General features: G+C 33.1%; 1 protein-coding gene across 5 annotated transcripts in view; it reads right to left on the reverse strand.

Annotated features, from left to right (window-relative positions):
• The window catches only part of TSC22D1 (TSC22 domain family, member 1), a 107394-nt gene that overhangs the window by 58732 nt on the left and 25306 nt on the right, over nucleotides 1-23356 (reverse strand). The window contains exons 2-3 of one of the 5 annotated variants that reach the window (XR_001145330.1): nucleotides 19635-19790; nucleotides 17210-18756 (exon numbers count right to left, since the gene is read on the reverse strand). The exons of 1 other annotated variant lie outside the window; for it this stretch is intronic. Coding sequence is in view for 3 of the 4 variants with exons in the window: in XM_012723231.1 (XP_012578685.1) it covers nucleotides 19539-19803 (265 nt within the window). In the remaining variant the exon portion in view is untranslated. Of the gene's footprint in view, nucleotides 1-17209; nucleotides 19804-23356 lie in introns of those variants that run through there. 3 more of the 5 variants (XM_012723232.1, XM_012723231.1, XM_012723233.1) reach the window with 3 other exon arrangements.

Below are 23356 nucleotides of genomic sequence, written 5' to 3' on the forward strand. Positions count from 1 at the left end.
TCTTTTCTCTTGAAAGTTCGCAAGTTATCTATTGATATTGAACCCTATTTTTCTTTTACAGAAAGAATGAGTGTTAAACTTACTGCAGTAATCATTTCACAAAATTTAAGTCAAATCATATGTTATACAAACTTACATAGCAATGTGGGTAAACTATATCTCAATAAAACTGGGGACAGGGCATAATGGGTTTTTAACTCATTTCTTAAAATGAGAGAAATTAAAAGCCTTCCAATCAGGTACAGGAGTCTTTTAGGAAACAGTCAAATATCACCAAAATCTCTGCATAGCTAAAAGGTGGTATTAAGATCTTTGTATCAAGATGTAGGAATCACTGTCACTTCAATCTATATGTAATTGCTAACCATCTCTGACAACGATTAAAAGAAAAAGAAGAAAAAACTGTCCTTGGAATTAAGATTCATATTGCTGTCATGAGTTTAACGAAGATTTTTTAAAATAAGGAATCATGTTACAGGTGGATGTTAAGAACCCTCTTCACCATTTTGTCAATTGTACTGAAATGGTGAAAGTGACCAAAAAAATCTCTCCTATCTGCACACCCAAAATATTATAGGAGTGGCCTGAAAAAGAACCTCTGATTTAGGAAGGTGAGAAATAAAAAACTAACTTACATAACAAATTTGGTTCTCCTTTTCCTATTAAAAAACTAAATTTAAAGAGAAAATAAGATGATGCCCAAAATCAAAGCCAATAATTATTTGCTAAAAATTTATTAAGTTAGAATGTACATATAAATCTCCTTATTCCTAGTAAAACCTTCATGTTACAACAACTAAATACATCTCCATGAATGTGAAAGCAGTGTCTTTTTGGTTAACCTCTTTTTCATTACTGGCAACTTGACATTTTTTGTGGAGTAATGAAAAAAGGCAACTGAAATACGCCAATACAATATGGTATAGACCTATTTAGAAACTGTGTTACAGAAAGGTGAATGTAATATTTTACTCAAACAGAGATTTTGGAATTTAGGCTACTTAATTAGAAAACATAAATAAAATGGTCTTCAATCAGATAGCCTATTTCCACCACCAACACAGAGTTAAAAGAACAAAGGTGACTACTAAAAGCTTTCTGATGGAGAAGCAGCTTTAACTCTGATAAATTTAGAGATAGCAACTCATGGGAAGCCTCAATGAATCATTCAATCATAGGCAAGCTCTTTTTGCTTTTTAAAACACTGAATTTTGCAACTATGACACCATGGCTTTGGTATCTTCACAGAACTGCAAATAATTTTTAAAATCCTGATTCCACTAGTAGATTGTTTATAATTCCTTTTGAAAAAGAGTATTGAAAAACACATTCAATATTAAGTCACATCTTCTACAAAAATATGAGAATATGTAAAGTTGATAGTGAATGACAGCAACTTATATGTGAAAGTTATTGCTCTCTGATTTCAAAGAAACAATGTAAGTTTAATTAGGAAAATTAAGAAATGTAATCGCACCTTTAGCAAAGAAACATCACACATTTTTTAAAATGCTATAGGTAAATTATTCCCTAGTTCAAACATACATATTTTCTTAAAGTAAGCCTACTAAAACCTCAGCAAGAAAAAAGTTCTGTACTTCAGTGCATTTTTGCTCTGCAAAAGATCATCTTACTTTGTAAACCTGGTCAGATGGGAATAAATATTCTGTTGTTCAGAAATATACTTTTCAGAACAAAAATGTCCAATACACTAAGCTCACAACTGCTACAAAGCAGTTTTAAAATGTTTTAAAAATGGTAGTTTAAGAAAACAAAACCAAAAAGCTATGATGCACATTACTTCCAAACGAGTCACCATTAATGAGTATTTTAAATAATTGCAAAAGGCTGAAATGATTAGTTTACTCTTACTACCAAATGCCAAGCTACCAATGCTATAAAATGATTTTTGATAATTTATAGTTTCCTGTGCAAAATATACAGTGGCAAATGGCAAACTGAATCTTTCCATTCCAAATTTCTTTAATACAATGCACAAATTAAGTCAAGACAAAGAAAAACCTCTTTGTAAATTACATCTTTGATTCCCTTATAGGGTTGGTGCAGAGGTCCTTCTGAAATGAGGAAGGAAAACAGAAATTCTAAAACTGGGTAATCTTCCTACAAGAAAAGTATCAGGAGGTGGACAAATTAATGAAATGAAGAAGTAGGCGGGTAAACAATGCTTTCCTATTTATCACCCTAAATTTAAAAGTTCTTATGTTCTCAGGTTCAAATTATCACTAAATATCCATTCCCATAAATGACAAGTCAAAATAACTTGAGTTCAGAGATTAAATTTGCAATTAAGACCAAATCAAAACTAGCCTGAATATTTTATTTACAAAGCTAGAAACAAACAGAATTTTTCAATTTTGCAAGCATCGAATCATGGAACCATTTTAGATGTCACCTACTGTCATAAACTATCAGTCTAGAAATAGGTAAGTTGCTATACTAAGCATTAGCAAAGGATAAACAAGATCCATAGTCTTTATGGATAAATATTTAGCTAGTGTGCAATGTGATACACCAACACAGTGATTATCAGCAACGATACAATAAGCATAAGGCACTATAAGAGCAAACAAGATAACTGCTCCAACTTCATAATTTATATTAAATTTTTTCTTTCTACCCTAATCATGAACCCTAAGAGCAATGGGAAACCAAGTGAATGCTTTAACTGAATAACATTATTAAGCTCACATCTTGAGAAACATCAATGAGTTAGATTAGCACTAAGAATAATACATTCAGAGACCAATTAGAACTGCTATAGCTTAAGGTAAGATATACTGCACTATGACAGTTGGCAAGAAAAACAGGTGAGCTATTTAGACACAAAAATGAACAAGTCTAGATGATGGATTGAGTGCAGGGATAAAGGCACACACAGCTATGGAGGATGACATTTAGCATGCATAACTGGTTGGAGGAGGTGATATTCACTAAAATGAAGCCCAGATTTTAAGGGGGAAAAGACCATGAATTCATGAAACATGCTCTTGGAACACAAAAAGAGAACTAAAGAGGTAGTTGATCAATAACTTTGGACCAGTGTTACTAACTTTGAGTCACCAATATGAAGATGCTTAATATGCTCTTTGGACAGATCCATCTAAAAATTGAGATGATGACTAAGAACCCAGCCTTGACACCAAAGATGCATTAAATAAAGCCTGGATAGAGAAAGGAGTAGTTTGCAAATCTGACTAAAAACCAGTAAAAAAAAAGAAAAAATGCAAACAATTCAAAGTGTCACAGAAGCTAAAATATTGATAAGCATAATGCCCTTCAGGCTTCATGCAACTGAAAGCTGTCCACCTGATTCAGTATGAGGTCACTGATAAGTTCAATAGTTTTATTTCAGTGATGTTACTAAGAAATGCAAACAAGACTGGAGTGAACTTAGGAGTGAGTTGATAGGAGAAATGGAAGAAATTACTTTCCAAATGTGGGTACCCACAGGAAAAAAGCAGTAACTACAGCCAGATAAAAACAAAATAACTGGAGAGATTTTAACATGTTTATGGGTATGTAAAGAGGATCTAGTTAAAGAAGTTAAATACGAAAAGGAATAGAAAACCATGATATCTGTTAAAGTAGAGGTGACAGGACTTAGAGTGTAGACGGAAGAGCAGGGGATAAGAACTGAGATCAGATGTTTGTAACAGGAGAATGAAGTCTTTGTAAAGTAGACCATGCAAGAGATCTGTTCAGAAAGCTGAACTTTACTCAACCACTAAAATTTTATTTAAATAAGGTCTTTCCACAACCACACTTTGACATCATTGGTATATAGTAAATGTTGTATTTAGATTTAATATTCAATCGTGTGACATGCTCATTAGCTTCCTTACAGATGAGAAAGCTGATGTACCCAGAGGTAAAACAGCTTGCCCAAGAGAGTGGTAGCCCTGAGTAATTCAAAAGCAAACACTGGCTCTAGAGACAATGTATGCCATTTGAGTTACTGGTTGGTTTGTGACTGCCCCTACTTATTATGTAACTACATGTTCAGTCTCTTGGGACACCTAGAGACCCTAAATCTGGGAGGGCTGGTTTGAGTTAGGTTGATATGACATTATCAAATGAAAGTATCAACTTTAAAAAAAAAAAACCTATGCAGTAAAACTTCATAGAACTGACCTCCATAATCACTAGTTTAGCATAGAAGAATCCCAAACACATTTTTCTTTTAAGTCTTTATCATCACTTTTATTTTCTAGGACCATAACTTTTAACAGCACTTAAGATAGCACTGCAATGTACCTGCTGTGTGTGTGTCTCCCCTCTACTGAGTGTGGACATTTCAAAGGCTGCTCACTGAAAACACTTACTCAGTTCCTACTATATGGCAGCTACTGTGCCAAGTGCTAAACAATATAAACAAGACAGATATAATCTCTGATCTCAGCAAAGCAGGCAATGTTTTTAGGTAGAGAAAAACACTGAGAAAATCTATACAGTAGAGTAAAAGTCAAGATGCAAAACTGGAATTTTAAGTTAGTGATGGAGAAAGGCATCACTGAAAAGTAAATATTAAACTGAGACCTAAAAGTACAGGGCAACAGAGAACCACGGTTGGCTGAAGAGTGGGACGAATGGTAAAGTTGGAAGAAAAGGTAGATCATTTAGTGCCTTTTATAGGTCATGATAAACAATTTTAATTTTAGTGATTTTTTATTATTAAATGATTTGTTGTATGGACTTTTTTTTCTTTTGAGATTGATTTACTTATGCGTACAGAACTGGGGGACAGGCCAGAGGTGCAGGGGATGGTGAGAGGATTCACCAGAGACAGAGTAGGGAGCAGAACAGGCAGGTCAAGGGAGTACACTGCTGAGAGAAGCAGCAGGCGTTCTGGAGAGGTCTGCAGCACCTTGTGGTCACTTGTGTGGTGGGGATCTAACTTGCACTGATGACTTGCCTGCAGTGCTGCACTTTAACCCACTGAGCCACCAGGGAGAGCTGAATTTCAGTGATTTTTACAAATTAAAGAGGTGTGTTTACTGCTTTAAAGATATAATCACATTCTGTGAAGAATACAGAGTTCAAGAGCTAAAGATCAGAAGATCAGAAAAGCTACTGCAATATTTCAGGCAAGAGAAGATGGTGACTTGGAAAAGAGGCTGATAGAGATGGTGAAGTGGAAAGTTCGTGTGAATAAGGAGAGTGACCCGCCAACTAAATCTTTGAAAAAAGAGCAAAGAAAATTCAAAGGAGATAAGACAATTATTTCAAAAGACAGAGTTATCATAATAGCTGGTTATTGACATGTAAAAATAAAAAAAAAATTGTCCTATACCTTTCACAAAAATGAGAGACCTAAATATAAAACTGCAATGAGTCTAAGATACAAGACCAAAAGCATAACCTATTGAAAAAAATGAATTGACATTAAAATTTAAAACTTCTGTTCTTCAAGAGACACCAGTAAGAGAATGAAAACAGGGAAGTTCAGTATAGAAATTATCTGTTAGAACACTTACATGGAAAAGGACTGGTATCCAAAATACAAATAATTCTTTAGAAGTCAACAATAAGAAAACTGAAAGTGGGGGAAAGATTTGAACTGACACCTTATCATAGTTGACATACAGATGGTCAAACTGAGTGTATGAAAAGATGTTTGATATCATCTATCACTGGACAACTGCAAAAAGAACAATGAGATACCACATACACCTTTTGTAGTAGTTAAAATGCAAAACACCAACAACACGAAATGTTGGCAAAGATGTAGATCAAAAGGAACTCTGTTGTTGCTGGAAACACAAAATCATAGATACATTCAGACTGTTCAGAGGTTTCCCACAAAGTTAAGGATAGGCTTACCATAAGACGCAGTAATTGCATAACTAGGTATTTTCCCACATGAGCTAAAATCTATGTCCACACAAAAATCTGCACTCAAATATTTACAGCAGCTTTATCTATAATTGTCAACCAATGGAAGCCCCAAGCTATCGTCAATGATGAACTACAGTTAAGCCTCTACAGTGATAAAAAGAAAAGTGCTATCAAGTCACAAAGAGACAAGGGGAGATTTTGGTTGCACAGCAAGTCAACAGAAAAGGCCACATACTGCAATTCCAACTAGATGACATTCTGGGAAAAGCAAAACTACAGGGACAGTAAAAAGCAGTGGTTTCCAGGGACTGTGGTTGTGAGGATTAAATACATGAGGAATGTGAAAGGGCAGTGAAACAATCTGTTAAGATATTGCAACAGTGAATAAATGACATTGTGCATTCAGCAAAATCTATAGGACTGTGTAGCATAGTAAACCCTAATGGAAACTGAGACTTTAATCTAATCAAAATTAGTTCAGTTGCAAAAAAAGTATCAAATGTGAAATGATAGGAGGGGAAAGGAGAGAGGGGAAATCCACAAGCTCTGTAGTTTCTGGTCAACTCTTCTATAAACTAAAAGCTCTTTAAAAATTTCCCCCCAAATTGGACTAACATTATATATGGGTTTTGACATGAGATGAACAGTGGTAATGCACCGAGGATGACTAAGAGAAAAACAGTTTGCCACTGAAAATATTAATTGGTGCTTTGAGCTAGGCAGAAGATAAAAATAATTATTTAAGTCCCAAGAATGTATAAGATCACCTTGGTGGAAAGAAGAAAAGGGAAAAGCTCAAGAATAAAGTATTTAACTACATTCTGTGCTGGATGATACAGTAAGACCAACAACTAAAATGTAAATGCTAGGAACAAAACCAAATGAGCATGCTATTATGGAAGTCACTTAAAAGTGTATTTCAAAAAGTAATTAAACAAGTCAAAGGCACAAGGTGATGTCTAATGGGTTTGGCAACAGAACGTAGAAGTGCTTTGACATGACGGTCATAACAGTATTTAAAAAAACAGGCTGATGTATATTGGACAACAAATAAAATTTGGGAAACTACAACAATGAGTAGACAATTCTTGGTAATAAACTGCACAAGTCAGAGGGTGAGAAAGTGGTCTATATGGTTTACTTTTAAGAACATATATGATAGCATAATTAGGTGCTGATGGGAATGATCCCATAGATACCTATTCAGAGACTGTAAGTAGAAAGATCCAGGATTGAGAGAACAATGAAAAACAGCTTTTGGAAAGCATATTACAGGGTTAAAAGCATTTTAATATCTCCAGTGCTCGAGAAATGCATGCTATTTAGCAGCTAGATGCCCAATAGGGTTAAGTGGATTCTAACAAATGGGTTAGAAGGCTCACGTAAAACAACAGTCATTTTAAGTGTTAGAACTCAAACTAAATTAAAAGCACTTTCAAATATTTTAATATGAATGATTTCCAGTTCTGAGTACAAGCTGGCACTTCTGTGCAACAAGGAAAAAGCGGAATTGAAAACAAACTATTCCTCTTAGATCCAGTACTAAACGGAGTTCACATGACAACTGCCACCCAAGATCCAGAAGCCCACAGCTTGTCAGAAGCAGAAATCACCATGTAAGTCAGGAACAGGTTAAAAAATAGTTAGAAAATCCTAAAGGGAATTATCTTCCAGAGACTGCAAGTACATAATCCTTATAATATACTAAAAAATCCTGTGAAATCAACCTTCTGGAGCTTCTACTAATTTCACGAGTTTTACTTCTAAAAGTACCATCAGATTCCCAGGACAAATAATAAAAGAAAAATTCCCTCTGCTTTTGAAGCAAAAGAGGTACAAGTAACCACTGTGATATAAACCCACAGCATGTAGTTCTCCTTAACAAAGCAGTGCTCTCATGGAAACTTGTTTCATCAGAAGCTATAACCAAATATGCTGAGGGGAACTATCCAACTCAGGCTCTATATCCTCCCTCTCCCACCTCAAGGGTGGGACTAGAGGTGGAAGTAATTTGTGGAGATGAGAGTCCACACCGGAGTCCACTGAAAGAGTGAAGCCTAAAGACAGACTCATAAAAATACTTCCTTCCCCTCTACAACATCAACAGAGAATAACAACAGAAAGAGTGGCAAGGCTCAGATTGTATTTATAGAGGAATCTCTCAGGAATCCTAAAGAGAAAACCCCAAAAACAGGACACTAGAAGAAATTTTAACTTCAGACACACATAACCAGAATAATAATTAGATTTAACGCCTAGCTAAATCAACTTACAACCTTCCACTATGGGCCTATTTCTCTCAGTTCCTTTCCCTAATACATATTTTGTCTTTTAAAAAAATTATAAAGTATGTTTAAAGGGAAAAAGCATACAGTTTTAAGATACAAAACAAGTACCAGAGTCAAATTCGGATATGACAGAGATTTGACTCATTAGGCCAGCAACAGTTACAAAAACCATTATACCGAAAGCAATAATGGAAAGGTGGGTAGCATGTAAGAACAGATGGGTAAAATATAAGTAAATGAAGTTATAAAAACAAATGAAATGTTGGAAATAAAAAACTAAAAGAAATCAAGAATGCATTTCATGGCATCATAAGTAAACAAGAAATGGCCTAAGTAATAATCAGTCGGCTAGAATATATGTCTACAATATAAACTATCTAATCTGAAAAGAGATGGTGGGGGGAGAAAAGAACAGAATACTCAATCTGTGGAACTTATGGAAATACCAGGAAACAAACAAAAAATAATGGCCGAAATTATCCAGATTTATTAACAAACACCAAGCCAAAGATCCAGGAAGCTCATAGAATGTAACATGGGATAAATATCAGAATACATACACTAAGGCATATCCTATAAAAACTGCTGAAAATCAGACAGGAGAAAACATGTTAAAAGGCAGGGATGGTAGTAGGGGCAGAAAAACATTACCCACGGAGGAATAAAGGTAAGAATTACATGAGACATTTCTTCAGAAACCATGCAAGCAAAAAAAACATTTAAAGCACTGAAACTACCAACCTTGAATTTTGTAGCCAACAAAAACAGCCTTCGAAAGTAGAAGAGAAAAAAATTTCTCAGACAAAAATGGAGGGAATTTATCACCAGAAAGCATACCTTGAAAAGACCGCTAAAATAAGTTCTCCATAGAAAAGAAAAATTATGTAAGTCATGGAGCTACACAGTTACTTTCTATAGAGCATCAGAGAATAAAGACAAAGTAAAACCTCTCATTTTACAAATTCTAAATTGATCTAACAGCTTACTCAAAATGACACCAATAATATATTACAATTACAGATTATGGAGAAGTTAAATAAAGGGCTAAAATGTTAAAAGGAAGTGGGAATGTTATAGTATGAGGTACCTGCATTACTGAATAAGTATAGTATTGTCACAAGATGGGTGAATTATTAAAGCAAATGCTATAGCAACAACTGAAAAAATTTAGAAGTATAACTGATATAACAGAAAAATGGAAATGAAGAAAATATTCAGTATCAGAGAAGACTGAAAGAGTGGTGGCACAATAAACTTTAAAAGAGCAAGGGCAATAGAAGAGTTAAAAACAGATACGAATTTAACTATTTCAATAATCACTTTAAATATAAATGGTGGAAATATAACACAACTAAGATTGTCACCGTGGATTAAAAAAAAAAGTTATATGTTTTCTATAAGAAACCCACTTTATATAGATACATGTAAGTGAATAGTAAAGGAATGGAGATATATATACCATGATACAGACTGCTTAAAAGAAAGTAAACATATCTACATTCATTTCAGAAAAAGCAGACTTGAGGGAAAGTATCAGTGATAAAGTGGGACATTCCATAATGATAAAGGGGTCAATTCTCCATTAAGATAACAATCCTAAATATGCATTTGCCAAGTAATGGAGTCAAATCATGTGAAAACTTAATGAGTGAAAAGGAAAACTGGCGACTCTATCTCAAAGACAAACACTACAGTAATTCACAGGTTCAATATGACTTGTAAAATTACTTCAAAAACAGAAAAATAAATACACCTTCCCAAGCTTTCATGGAAATTTTGCCAAGATTATGAGACATAAAGTTCTCTCTCAATGGAATTAAACTACAAATAAGTAACAAACGCCAAATGTGAACAGATAGATGGGGAATTCCAAAATAGAAGAAATCAACAAAACTAAAATCTGGTCATCTTATCAATAAAACCGAAAAATCGCTAGCAAGTAGGTTGACAAATACAAAAACAAAAAACAAAAACACCAATATCACAGACGTAAGAGGAGAGATCACTACAGATCCCATGGAAATTAAAAAGATTAGAAGAACTATTATGACTATCCTTACTTATTTGTAGTTTAATTCTATCCTCACAAACTTGTTAACTTACATGAATTGGTCCAACTGTATCTTCCTTAAATGATACAATTCCAAAACTTACACAAGAGAACACATCCATTTAAGAAACTGAATCAGTTAATAACCTTCCCAAACAGGAAGCATCAAGTCCAAATGGTTTCCTTAACGAAATAATCATGTCTACCATCCTTTTCAGAAAGTAGAAACGGCTAACAATTACAATGTGGCCACTCAAATATGAAAATAAGACCCAAAAATTACAAAGAAAATTAGACCAATTCTCTCATCAATGTTCAGATAAAAATATTTACAAAACATTAATAAACTAATGTGTAAGAATTTTAGACACAACCAGGTTTAACTTATGCCACACATGAAAAGTTGATTTAGTCAGAATCAATGTATATAATCTAGCACATCAACAGGCTGAAGTGAAACCATACCATCTTATCAATAGATGCAGGAACATGCAGGGGCCGAAGTCAACAACGATTCTGGATTTTAAAAGCTCTGAGGAAACTAAAATTTCCTCAATGATAAAAAAAAAAAACCTACAAAAAACTGACATTAACATTATATTTACTGGTAAGAAACTACATGCAGAACAAGAGCATGTCCCCTCTCACCATTCCTATTCAACACTGTACTGGGAAGTCCTAGCTAATGTAATAAAGCAAAAGAAAAGCATATAGATTTGAGAAGGAAAAAAGTAAAAGTGCCTTTGCTTACAGAGGATATAACAGTGCATACTGAAAATCCCTAACAAAGAAAAAATTTCAACTACTATGGCAAGTCTGCAAGATTAAATATCTATTGTTTTCCTACCAGCAGTGAAAAGTAAGAATTTGGAATTTAAAACACTCCACCCATATGTATTTAACAACAAAAGAGAGAAGTAGGTATAAAACTAACAAAGTGTAAGATCTAAATTGGGGGGGGGGGAATATACAATATGTTGATGAAAACTCAAGATGTAAGTGGGTAAAGTCCATGAATATAAATATGAAAATTAAATAGATGTCAAATCTTATTCTCAAGTTGATTTCAGATACAATGCAATTCAATTAAAATGCCACCATATCATTTTATGGATATAAACAACTTGATTTTAATGAATTTATGAAAAAGCAAAACATCCAGAATAGCCAGCAAAATACTGAATATCAAAGTCAAAAGGAATGACACTACTCAACTTCAACACTTACCAAAAAGCCATAATTTTGAAAACAGTAATATAATTGAAAAGATACACAGAGCACTGGAATGAAACAGAGTTGAGAAATAGACCAATATAAATACAAATATACTCCACTGGTGTTTAAAAGAAGGAACAAAGATAAATAAAAGGGAGTTCTACAAAAAAAAGTGGTGTTAAAACAACCAGATATTTACATGCAAAGGAAGAAAAAAAAACTGACCTTGTACCTTTCACAAACTTAACTCAAAATGGACCAGAGACCTAAATGTAAATTCACAACTATAGTTTAACAGAAGAAACAACATAGGAGGAAATCTGGATGACCAGAGATTTGGCGATTGTCTTCAGCTCCAGCAACAAAAGCATAACCCACTGAAGAAAAACTGATGAAGTGAACATCATTAAAATTATAACTTCTACTTTGTAAGAGATACCAGAAAGAGAATGAAGATGGGCAATAGTTCAACTAGGTATTACCTGCAGAACACTTAATGGAAAAAGAATGGTATCCAAAATACACAAATATCTCTTAAAATTTAAAAAGAAAACTGAGTTTTCTTTTTAAAAAAGAGTGAAAAATTTGAACAGACCCCTCACCAAAGATTATAGACAGAAATTAAGTATATGAAAAGATGCTCCATATCATGTCACCAGGGAATTGAAAATAAAAGCAACGGCACTACTATACATTTACCGTAGTTAACAATCCGAAACACCACCACCACCAAATGTTGGCAAGGATATGGAGTAACAAGATCTTTTTGCTGTTGCTGGGAATGCAAAATGGGAATGCCATTGAGGAAAACAGTTCAGTAGTTTCTTACAAAGCTAGGCTAGGACCATAAAATCCAGCAATTGCACTAGGCATTTTTCCAAATAGCTGAAAATGTCCACTCAAGAACCTGCATACAAATATTTATAGCAGCTTTATCCATAAATGCCCCAAACTGGAAGCCACCAAGATATTCTCAAAGATGAATAAACAAATTGTGATAATCTATACAGCAGATGCCTAGTCATAAAAGTAAATACGCTATCAAGTAGCAGAAAGACATTGTCTATTACTAAGTGAAAGGCTACATGTCCAACTACATGACATAGTGGTAAAGGCAAAACCACAGAACAGAAAAAGAACAGTGACTGCCAGTGTTAGGGAGGGAGGGAGGGTTATTTAAAATACTAAGCACTTGTACATTTATCAAATTATCTGTATGATGCTGTTGTGACATCTCACATATATTTAGCAAAAACTATACAAGAGTAAATCCTAATGTATGGACTTTGATGAAATGTATTTATTATAAAAACATGTATCACACAAAAAAGAGATCAATAGGGGCAAGATGGAAGGGAAACATGGTATATGGGAAAGACCTTTCTGTACTTCCTGGTCAATTTTTCTGCAAATTTACATCTTTTTTTTAAGTTGATTAAAAATACACACCAAGTAAAGTATTTATCTACTGTAAATGGAAATTTCCCTGAAAATATGCACTTTTTTGGCAGAATGTGTAGCAACATATGGTGCAATACAATTCTTTAGAGAGTTTGGTGCCAGTGGTCCAGGCTATCCTTATATTACCAAGGACAAACTGAAAAATAACATTTTACATTAGTCATTTTATATGAAACCTTCAAATTCCATTATTTGTTGCTTATTATGTGCTTTTGTGCTTTTGTATCTGTATAAAATGGAAAAATTCTCTCACAGGTCATCTGAATTAAAGAAATACATCTAAATAAATAACCTAGCCAAAGGTATACATGATAGACACAGAAATGTTTGCTTCCTCTGTCCCTCATTTGTCAGGTAAGGTAGCCAACACTATAACCAATATTTCTCAAACTGAGGTACCATGAGAGGTACAGACTACCAAATACCTTTTCTCCCTAAAATTCAATTTAAAAATTAAGGGGAAAATTTACATTAACTGGTATTTTAAAATGCTGGTACACCAAAGTAATGTTGCCAAAGCACAGCATTTCCACTTATTTCAAGGGTTAACTCAAGACTATACTTGCATTAGAATCCAGGTTTGCCTTTGCAGACTTCCAGGCTACTTTTTCACCATCTTCTGCTGTCTGGCATACAAACTAACCTTTTCCACTGAAGCACTACCTTTCATTTCTAATTTTCATTATGTTACTGAAGACAAGTTCATTTTCTTCTCAACGACAGTGACATGTGAATGGTTTAGCTCCGATGGTCAGGCTATCCTCACATAACCAAGGACAGCCTGTAAATCAACATTTTATATCATACTAATAATTTAATATGGAACTAAGTTATTTGAATCAAGATTAAGCAAGCAAAATAAGTGAAACTGTACTTTTACTGATTTCTCAAAACCTTACCCATCTACTTGAGTCATTATTTTTCTCTTCCACTGAACAGTAAAGTCTTTGCATGAACAGGCTAGCCTAATTTTTAGAAACAAACTACTTTGTAAATCTCAACTTTTCTGCTCAAGCGAAATCTCAACATTCATACAATTATGCACTTTAATGGATGTACAAAGTGGCATTAGAATTTCAGGAACAAAAGGAGGCTGACCATAGCTATACTGTGTTGGACTGATGTAATAAATTGTGACAATGATAAACTGAAGCATATTCAGAGATCTACAAAACATTTTGAAAATCTCTAATCTAGACTATATAAGTAAGAGCTAAGAGTGCAGGTGCTTAACAACCTGTAGAGAAAAAACACACACACACACACACACACAATGTAAAATAGGAATTGATAAAATCTAACAGCCATCTTAAATCACCTAAAAGCTGTCAGACTTGAAGAGAATAAGACTTGCTTTGTGTTGTCCAGAATTAGTATCACTATGAGAAATAGTAAGTATAGCTAAGTCTAAGATCTCTGAGCTTGCAGTCATGTGAGCTGAGTCCTACAGATATTTTGGCTGTTATTATGGTATTAGAAATATATCTGGTTAATTCTGGTTAGCAATTATCTTGTAAAATGAGGGTGCTAAATTAGGTAACATCTAAAGTAATTTTCAAATTACAAAAATACATGGAAGCAAATTCTTGCTGAACATAGAATCAGCAACCCCATTTAGTAGTGAGGACTATCACTAGTTCACAATATTATCATGTTATCCATATATAAAAAGGTATAAACTATTTTCCAAATGTAAATTCAGAATTATAAGAACTGGCGTTCTTATGTAAAGCACTGGTTTTCTAATTGCCACCTAGTGAGTAAATTACATTAGTAATTTTAAAAAATTCCCATCCTTTTTATAGTTCATCTGTATGAAATACTGCTTTTTCCTTTATTTCCAGATATGTTAAATATTATGCTATACTTTACTCTTGGTGAAACTACTCACTATTCCTTACAAAGTTAATGGCAAGATTTAGGACTTTCCTTTCAGAATGACTGTATAGTTCTATATGCTATATTTTAATCATCAGTATAACAGATTCCCAAGTGTGAATGTTTGCAAAACTTGAATTTTTTTCAAACCAAAGTGGCATTCAGTATAGCTACTAAATCCTAGTTGTTGTCTAACAAAAAGGGGGATATATAGCAAAAACAGTCAGGCAATAATTTCATTAAATATATACTCAACTTTCCATCAAAAGTATAGAATTTTTAAAATACTCAGAGCCTAAGAAATATTAAATAAGGATCATAAACACTAAGAAAGAAAGGGTAAGAGAAGCCTCGGCATATAACCCAAGCATATGAAGAATACACTGTCTGCCAATGTTTCTAATGAATTCCAAAGTTTTACAGAAATAAATTTGTGATTTATCCCTTTTTCTTCTCTGGAGAGATATTTAAGAAAAAGTATTCTATTAATTTTACATATATCTGAAAGTCAAGACTATCTGTTGTAGTTTACTTCCTTCAATAATACATTGAACAACCTTGAATGTTTTTTCTACCTATGCCATAGCTTACCTCTTGAGAAGAGATCCCTTTGATCATAATTCCTGAAAACTCCGATGAACACTTCAAAGTTCCCTAACACTTTTACTACAGTTATCTAATTACCTTAGATGTATTAGCAGAAAAAATTTTAAACATTTACATGCTTATTTTTGAAACATGAATCACTTTTAGGAGTAAATATGAAACCTTTTAATGGTTAAATATAATTATCTGAACAAAAAGCACAAAATTGCTTAGGACATCTAAACAGTGACATTTTGTTCAATAGCTTCAACATGGCAAAGTAAAATAAAGTATGTGCACATATTTATAATCAGCTATAAAGTCAGTGTACTTTGCAGTCACACTACTTCTGTGACATTTACTTTAACTATATTTTTAAAATATTTTTAAACTATATTTTAAAAATTGTTTTCTCACTAAAGAACAAAATTTTACACTATAGTTAATTGAATGAGTGAAAAGTGAAATAAGCTTATGTTCCTATCTCTCAAAGACATGATAAGCAAAGTTCAACACTTTGTAGCATTTTTACTTTGAAGCTATTGAAAGTGTAGAGAAGACTCCAGGTAATAAAAATTAATTATTTAAAACTCATTTCACCAATATTTTTACAGAATGTTTGACGTTTCTGGTGCAGTGGTTTTATTTAACAACGCCTCTCTCTCCCTCTTACACATCCCACCCTTTTATACTGATATATAAAACTCAAAAGTTTTTGCATTCAAGTAAAATACAGTCGTCTATTGAAATGCTATAACTATAAAATTTTAAATAGTTTTAATTCCAAAAATATAATTTAGTCAAAAAAAATCTTTACTCATTTTTTCCTAACTTAGATTAAGACCGAAAACTTTAGCTTCCTTACCCACCCCCTCAAATACAGTAGCTATTCTAAATCATTTATTTAAAATTCTTAGTTTTCAAAGAGTATAGTTTCACTGGCAAGCCAAATCATTTCATTTTAACCCATATGTTGCCATTAATTCAACTTTTATTTCTATTTTAGGACACAATACTTATTTTTAATTTTTGGATTCCATTTCTTGCATAACTTTTCTTCAAATCAAGTGAAATCCTCCTGCTTCTAGCTGATTCTGTATAGAAAAGGTAAATTGTTCCAGTGACTTTTATTAAGTTTATATAGCAATAGACAAAAAAATCATTAAAACCAGATTTTATCCTTTCTATATTGTCTTGATGATTAAAAGCAAGAGATTCTTAAGGCAAGAACTGTTTGTTTAAGCAGAAAATACAAATTAAAAGCACTGATGACTTGGGTAATTCTTCAGTCATTATTTTCAAAAAAAATTTTTTTTTAGGGAAAAGGAAATCCTTTGGTATGCTATTTTTTAAGTGGTTATATATTTTGAGCAGTTTTACTTTAAAAGATTTGACCACATAACTCTTTATAATATTAACTTAAGAGTTTAATGTTTTGAAAACTGATCTACAAAAAAGGGCATCTTAAAAAGCTCCAATTCTGAAATTAAAGCTTCAAAACTAGAAGGCACTAATCAGAAAAGTGTAAAAACAGACTGAGTAGTTTCTCTATTTCACACATTTGGCACTTGGTGACCTAATGAAGCATCGTTTTACAGTTTAAAATATTTTTTTTTCTCAAAAAAAGATTAACATACACAAGGACAAGATAAATGTTCAGAAATACTTAGAGGAAAACACATAATATTAAAATACACTTTAAAATACTGTTGCAGTTTTCATTTTCTACTCCTGAAACAGAAATAAACCATTTATCAGTAACTGCATTTTTTATGGAGAAAATATTTATTAGTTTTCAAATGATCACATAATACAAATATTACAGTCATTCTAGAAAAAAAGTTTATATTAATAGTCATAAAATAAACACTTAAATATAATTTGCATATTGTGACACAAAATATAAAAAAAATCTGAAAGGAAAATGTATAAAGAAGTTTAAACAAATCAGTTCATATTAATATACAAAAAGTTCCACCTTTAAAGAGCTTTTAGTGTCATGAGATGAATAGAAATGCACTTGTATTTCTTTTGCACACTTCAAGGAACACTGCTAAAATTTAGTCAAAGCATGAGAGTAAGAGATTAACTTTTCATCTTCAAAGCTGAGAAACAAAGGCTAATAATCTCACAGGCCATAAAATGGTTTTATAGTGTGGCTCGCAGAGTTCAACTACCTTCATTCTAGTAAAATTTCACTTTCAGTTACCCTCATGGTTCTAAAATTTTGTACAGCTATTTTTAATTTTTACATGTTTATAAAACAACTGTTTTATTAACACTTAACAAAAAAATCAAAAATAAACAGTTGTAATGGTTTAAGGAAATTCAGAGCTCTAAGGAAATTTTAGTTCCAACTGATCTTTTAAAATTACTTTTAACTACTACACATACAAAAATGCTCTCACAGAGAGTCAACCATGACTGAAGGCCAGGTTGTATCTTAGCAAATATGGCTTCTAAATCTTTTAAGATTCCTTAAACATTTTAGATGTTTCCACATTAATGTAATTCTAGAAGTTCTATAGTTACAATTTATGCTAAATATATCTTTTGAAAACTTCTCTAACAGTTTTTGACTATTCAGCTATAGAAAACAAAGAGAGATACAGAAACATTCTGAAAACTATTTCTATTAATGGATAGTATGGATTGTAGAGGCTTATTCTAATACTACTAATTGTCTTTGTCCTACAAAATAATTTGTTTCAGAATCATTCCAACTTTAGTATGCTTTCAATGCAGAACAATACTTGGTTTAACCGGGTTTTTAACTGCAGAAGCTTGACAAAACTGCTTTGATCGCAAAAGATGTCTCTTCTATTTCTAAACTGAAAGCCTTGTTGATTTGACCAGTAAGAGTAAGGCTCAAGACCAGAAAAAGACAAGCTAAAAGAGCATATTCTCCTAAAATTAATTTGAGAATAAAGTTTACCCTTTATTTACTAATTCCTTTCAGTGCCAGGCAACAAAAAAACTGTTTCATTCACTTTCTGGATTTCCTATACTAGTAAAAGAAAAGGTTTGCCTGCTCCATTAAGGTGACTTTCAATTCCAGAAATTTTTCAAGTGAAACGGATTCAGAGAGCTGCTTTTAAAAGAGAAGTCTCTCATGCTTTTCTCTATTTCAGTCTTCTGAATAGAAAGGAGTGTTTTCATGGCCATGTGAAATTCCAATCAGAAATCTCCTTATTTGAGCCTTTCCATCTCCAGACCAAGAATACACCAGAGAAAATCTTAAAGTTTATAAATGACAAGATCAGGTGGCTCTCTCATCCTGGTGTCTTCTAGATATATTGCATGGCTCCGTTCACCACTGCCTTCCAAACTGCAGGTGCTGTGTGTGACAGATATCATCCATGAAGGCTCTGCTAGAAGATTTCTTTTGCTGAAGAAGTATGATGTTTACCAGTTGAAAGAAATCTGGGCAATTAGAGAACAAATAAACCGGTCTCCCATTATCAAGATACCAGGAGTCACAGAAGGAATCCACCAAGGAAAAATGAAAACTTGCCAAAAGCACCAAGTTCACGTTCTACCCACTGTAGATGATAAGAACTTCCTGGAATCAAATCCTACCCGTGGCATCAAAGAAACTACAAGAAAACCATCTTAATGCCATGGGGAGAATCTAGGACAAGGCTCTTTTGCCACAAATAACATTATTCCTAGGGTCTAGAAAACTACTTTTTTCTCGAATATTTAATATAGCTTTCAGGGATAGATTATATCCTGAAACTTATTCATTCATATTTATCTTATTAAAGAATGAAGCCTAGGTTTGACAGTAAAACCATAATGGTATGATCATTGCATCTCCTCAAAGATCTAATTAATATGATGTCCTAAAGTTTGAGGTAGGAGAAGACCAAAAAGTTCTCACTAAAAGGGTAGATAAAACCTGGACATCCAACTGTACAAATTAGGAGAGTTCAGATGTCCAGCTTGCCCAAAGATGAAATACAGAAACTTATTTACTAAAATATAAAAGAGTACTTAGAAAGCCCACTTAAATACCATTAAAGGTGAAAATGAGCAAATTTTTAAATTCCTGTGGATTAGACAGGAATTCATTAAATACAGTGCCCAAAATCATCCACTGTTTTAATTATCTGGAGAGAAAATTACATAAATTTGTCTCTTTTTTGAATGGGCACTAGTTACCATTCTTAGAAAAACAAACAGACTGCAGCCCCACTTGGTTCTTACATGAACCCAAGGAGTATACCAATAGAGTAATGGGCAATGGAAGGACACTCCAATCTATAAATAAACCCAAGTAAATAATGGAAAGCACCCACTTGTTTATTATCCTTTCCCACTCTCTCCAGAAGCTGGATATTCTGCCTCCAAGGGTTCAGTGGAGAAAGTGGACCCCTGACGTCAAAAGCTCTCCGTGGTCTTGGCTGATCTGTGGTTCTAGGATCACTCCTTGCACCTCTGGTAGGAGAGAAGCACTGAAATAGAGAGCTGAATATAGATTTAGGAAAAAATTCTTATTAAGAAATTACATTCTCTCATCATTTGAGTTTGTAATGACTTATCCTCAGGATAAAAAGGAACTACCTTTGGGCATATTAAGTCTTTTGTCTTCTTCATTTGAATTTTAGATGTCTGTCACCACAAATGATTAGTTCCTCAGTAACTATTAAGAAGGGACCTATTTTGGTCTAAGCCATAAAATACTCTATGACAAACCACTCAACTCTGAGTGGAAGACTCAATCAAAAATGATTAAATTATGACTGGAAATAAGATCATAGTTGTATTAAAGGGACAGGGAAAGGCACTCGACCTCAGATATACCAAAGGAGGAGTCCCAGTTAATTCTTCTGTCAAAGAGAAGAGATGGAGTGAAAAGTAGAAATAGAATCCAGCTTATTAACAGGAATACTACTAAACCCATGGATTGTCTAAGAAGCTGAATTTGTTATCAGTTTTAAGTCTTCTATAAAGAATTAATCAGACCATAGTCCTCTATTATGGCAATACAAAAGTTATACCTGAACTGATAAAATTATCAACAGCTATGACTAATGTCACTGCAAAAGAATTCTTAAAGCACCTATCTTTAAAAGGGAGAGGGCAGAATAATGGATATAGGTGATACAGTTTCAAAATCTTCTTTTAAGTGTATGATCATTTGGGCTTGGGGTCAAGAAGGACCAGGAAATAATCATTAATGGCTAAAAAGCAGAAATTACAATACTAAGATATATTCAAATCATAGATGATAAAGATACTAGAAAAGTCTGCTTTAATAAAGGAGTAAGGTAAATAAGGAAGAAGTTCAAAGTATATAGCACCTGATCAAGGAAAAGCTGAGAGAATAAGATAGGCAAATATTATACTTAAAGTTATAGGGACTGCAGGATAAATATTAACAATGGAAAACAGATCAATTATATTTTGTGGTACAGAGTGATACATCCCTATTAAATTTCAGATAGTCTTCTAAACAGGAAGGTGTTGCTATATGGAAAACAGTCACACTACCTATTTCAGAGACATGCTATATTTTGGAATAAATAGTGGGGTAAAATGCTATCAAGTAACCTCTGTCTCATCAACTAATCATCACAAGGGTTCCTTACCTGTTAGTGGAACGAGGATTGTGCTCTCATGTTCTCTATCAATCAACCAACAAAGGTTATAGTCTCAGCACTAAGAAGGTAGCAACCAACCAAAGTTAGTGTTTTAATGCCTTCACTTCCTCCTGGCTCTGCCCGCCAGTTTGGAAATATACCAACAGCTGAAAAGGAATGGTTATTCCATTACCTAACAACATTTAGACTAAAAAATTTTAAAGCCCAAAGATGAAAGAATAAGCTAATCCTTCTGCTTTAGGAATATATTCATTTCTGTACAAATGAAAACAGTTTGCACTAAAAAAGAAAACCTATAAATTTAATCACTGAATTTATAATTTCCAAAAATTAAAGAAATGGAAAAAAATAAAACTGCCATATATAGTCAGAGGTATCAAATAAAAAATGGTGAGCGTCTTCTGAACCTATGCAGCATCTATTTCATCTTAAGCTTCTAGAGATTTTAAATCCTAAAGCTTTTTGATTTTGAAGAGACTATACTTTGTAGAGAAGTAGCTTTAAAAAGTACTTTGCAATAATCACATTGAGGAGATATATAAAGGATGACAAAAGGAGAACAAGTTAGAAAAAGATTTGAATACTGAGTATCTTAGGAAATACAATCTAATAAATAGGTATTTTCCAGGATCTAAAAATCTGAAATAGACTAACAAAGTATTCCACAGCGAGAGCTCTTAAGAGGTGTCTATTCAACAGATGAGAACAGCTTAAAGTTCATACATCAGAACTACCTTATTTGGGTTTTCATTGTAAGCAATCATCCTCTCTCCTGTTCTAATCAATTTCCTTGACAAGTAAGACATGATGTTCTTTTTCATGACTAAAAGTATTGCAACACAAACCATAACAATTAAGAACAACCTCCAAATTAGTGAGAACTAAGTAAAAGTTACTTTCATTCAGAAACTATAATTTTCCAAATGGTCCAGTTTTCCTTCATTTCTTGAATACTAATCAGTAGCAAAAATATACTTAAAGGATTAAGAATATAGTGAAAAAGGGAGCATTCCATTGTCAAACAGGAAGTATACCTAGTAATTTTTATTTTACATTTTATAGGTCCACTTCATGTTGAAAATTAAAACTTAATTCCCAAGAAATCATCTCCTGCTCTGATTAATAGTGGGCTAAACTTATAATTTCTCCTTCAGTAGGAGGTTGAACTTAAAATATCCCCCAAACCTTGATTTATTCACTACAACCTACAGAATATATAAATTAAAGAGACAACAAACTCAGATTTAAAAACCAAAAGTCCTTAATCTACATTACAGGAAAAGTTAAATACAAGATAGCTGAAGAAGTAAATCCACTTAGAACTGCTTCCAAGTCAGATTACTTTCAGGACAGCACTCCCATCGAAGAACCAAAACTTGTGGATTCAACATATTCATCCCCAAAAATAAACATACATTTCCAAAATAAAAATCATTTTCAACTGCTGTGGAGAGCTGATGGTTCATGGGTTAATAATTTGTGAAGACCGTGGACTTATTAATCTATATGAAAAAATGTAAAGGGCCTTTCCAAATGAGATCATTACTCAAGCAAGAAAAAGCAAGACTTCTAGTGATGGAAGCACCTAAGAATGGCACAACAGGACCTTTCCTAACTCTAATAGACAATATTCTTCTATGTGATATTTGAACAAGGGGGAAGGGGGCAGCTAGAGGAGGAGGGAAAAAGCACTCCTCTACATGATTTGCATTTCAATACTAAAGAATAAATGCCAAACCAAAGCTAACAAAGTCAGCAATGCAGAAGTACAAGAACTCAAATAGCCAATATATGGTCTATTAATTTACCAAGAAATCAAAAATTTTAACCTTTTGCTATAAATACTTTTTAAAGATTCTTACTAAAAATCATAAGCCAGCATTCTAAGTATTTTATATATAATTGTCACTGAAAAACTTGCCATGAAATGTAAAGTTAGACTATTAGCGATATTAATATTGTTCCCAAATTATAAAATATACCGTGTATTTGCTTTAAACAGTTTTAAACCAAAGCTGGAAAGCCACATCTCAACATTTTTAATAAATAAAAAGCAACAGTTTCCATTAGGGCTATGATTTCTATTCAGTTGTACTGAACTGACCTGAGGTTTTAAAACTTGATAATTTAGATTTTATATTAATCATAAAACAAAGACTATAGGAAGCATAATGAAATATCTTTTTGTTACTCTTTTATCACATATTCTTAAAGATTCTGAGGCACTTCTATAAAGAAAAAGAATTTTCACAAATTCCACCCAGTGTCCTGAACAGTTAGCTGGCATTGAAAGGAAAAGGAAAGCTCATCCTTAACAAAAGCAACGGGTCTCTGTATCCCAGCCCCTAAGACAGTGCTTGGCATACTGTGTTAGAGTCAGTAGGTATTTCACACCTGAATGAAGTCTAAGATCAAGA

This window comes from Condylura cristata, unplaced genomic scaffold (genome assembly GCF_000260355.1).
Source record: "Condylura cristata isolate star-nosed mole 26May11 unplaced genomic scaffold, ConCri1.0 scaffold00010, whole genome shotgun sequence".
Lineage (NCBI taxonomy): Eukaryota > Metazoa > Chordata > Mammalia > Eulipotyphla > Talpidae > Condylura > Condylura cristata.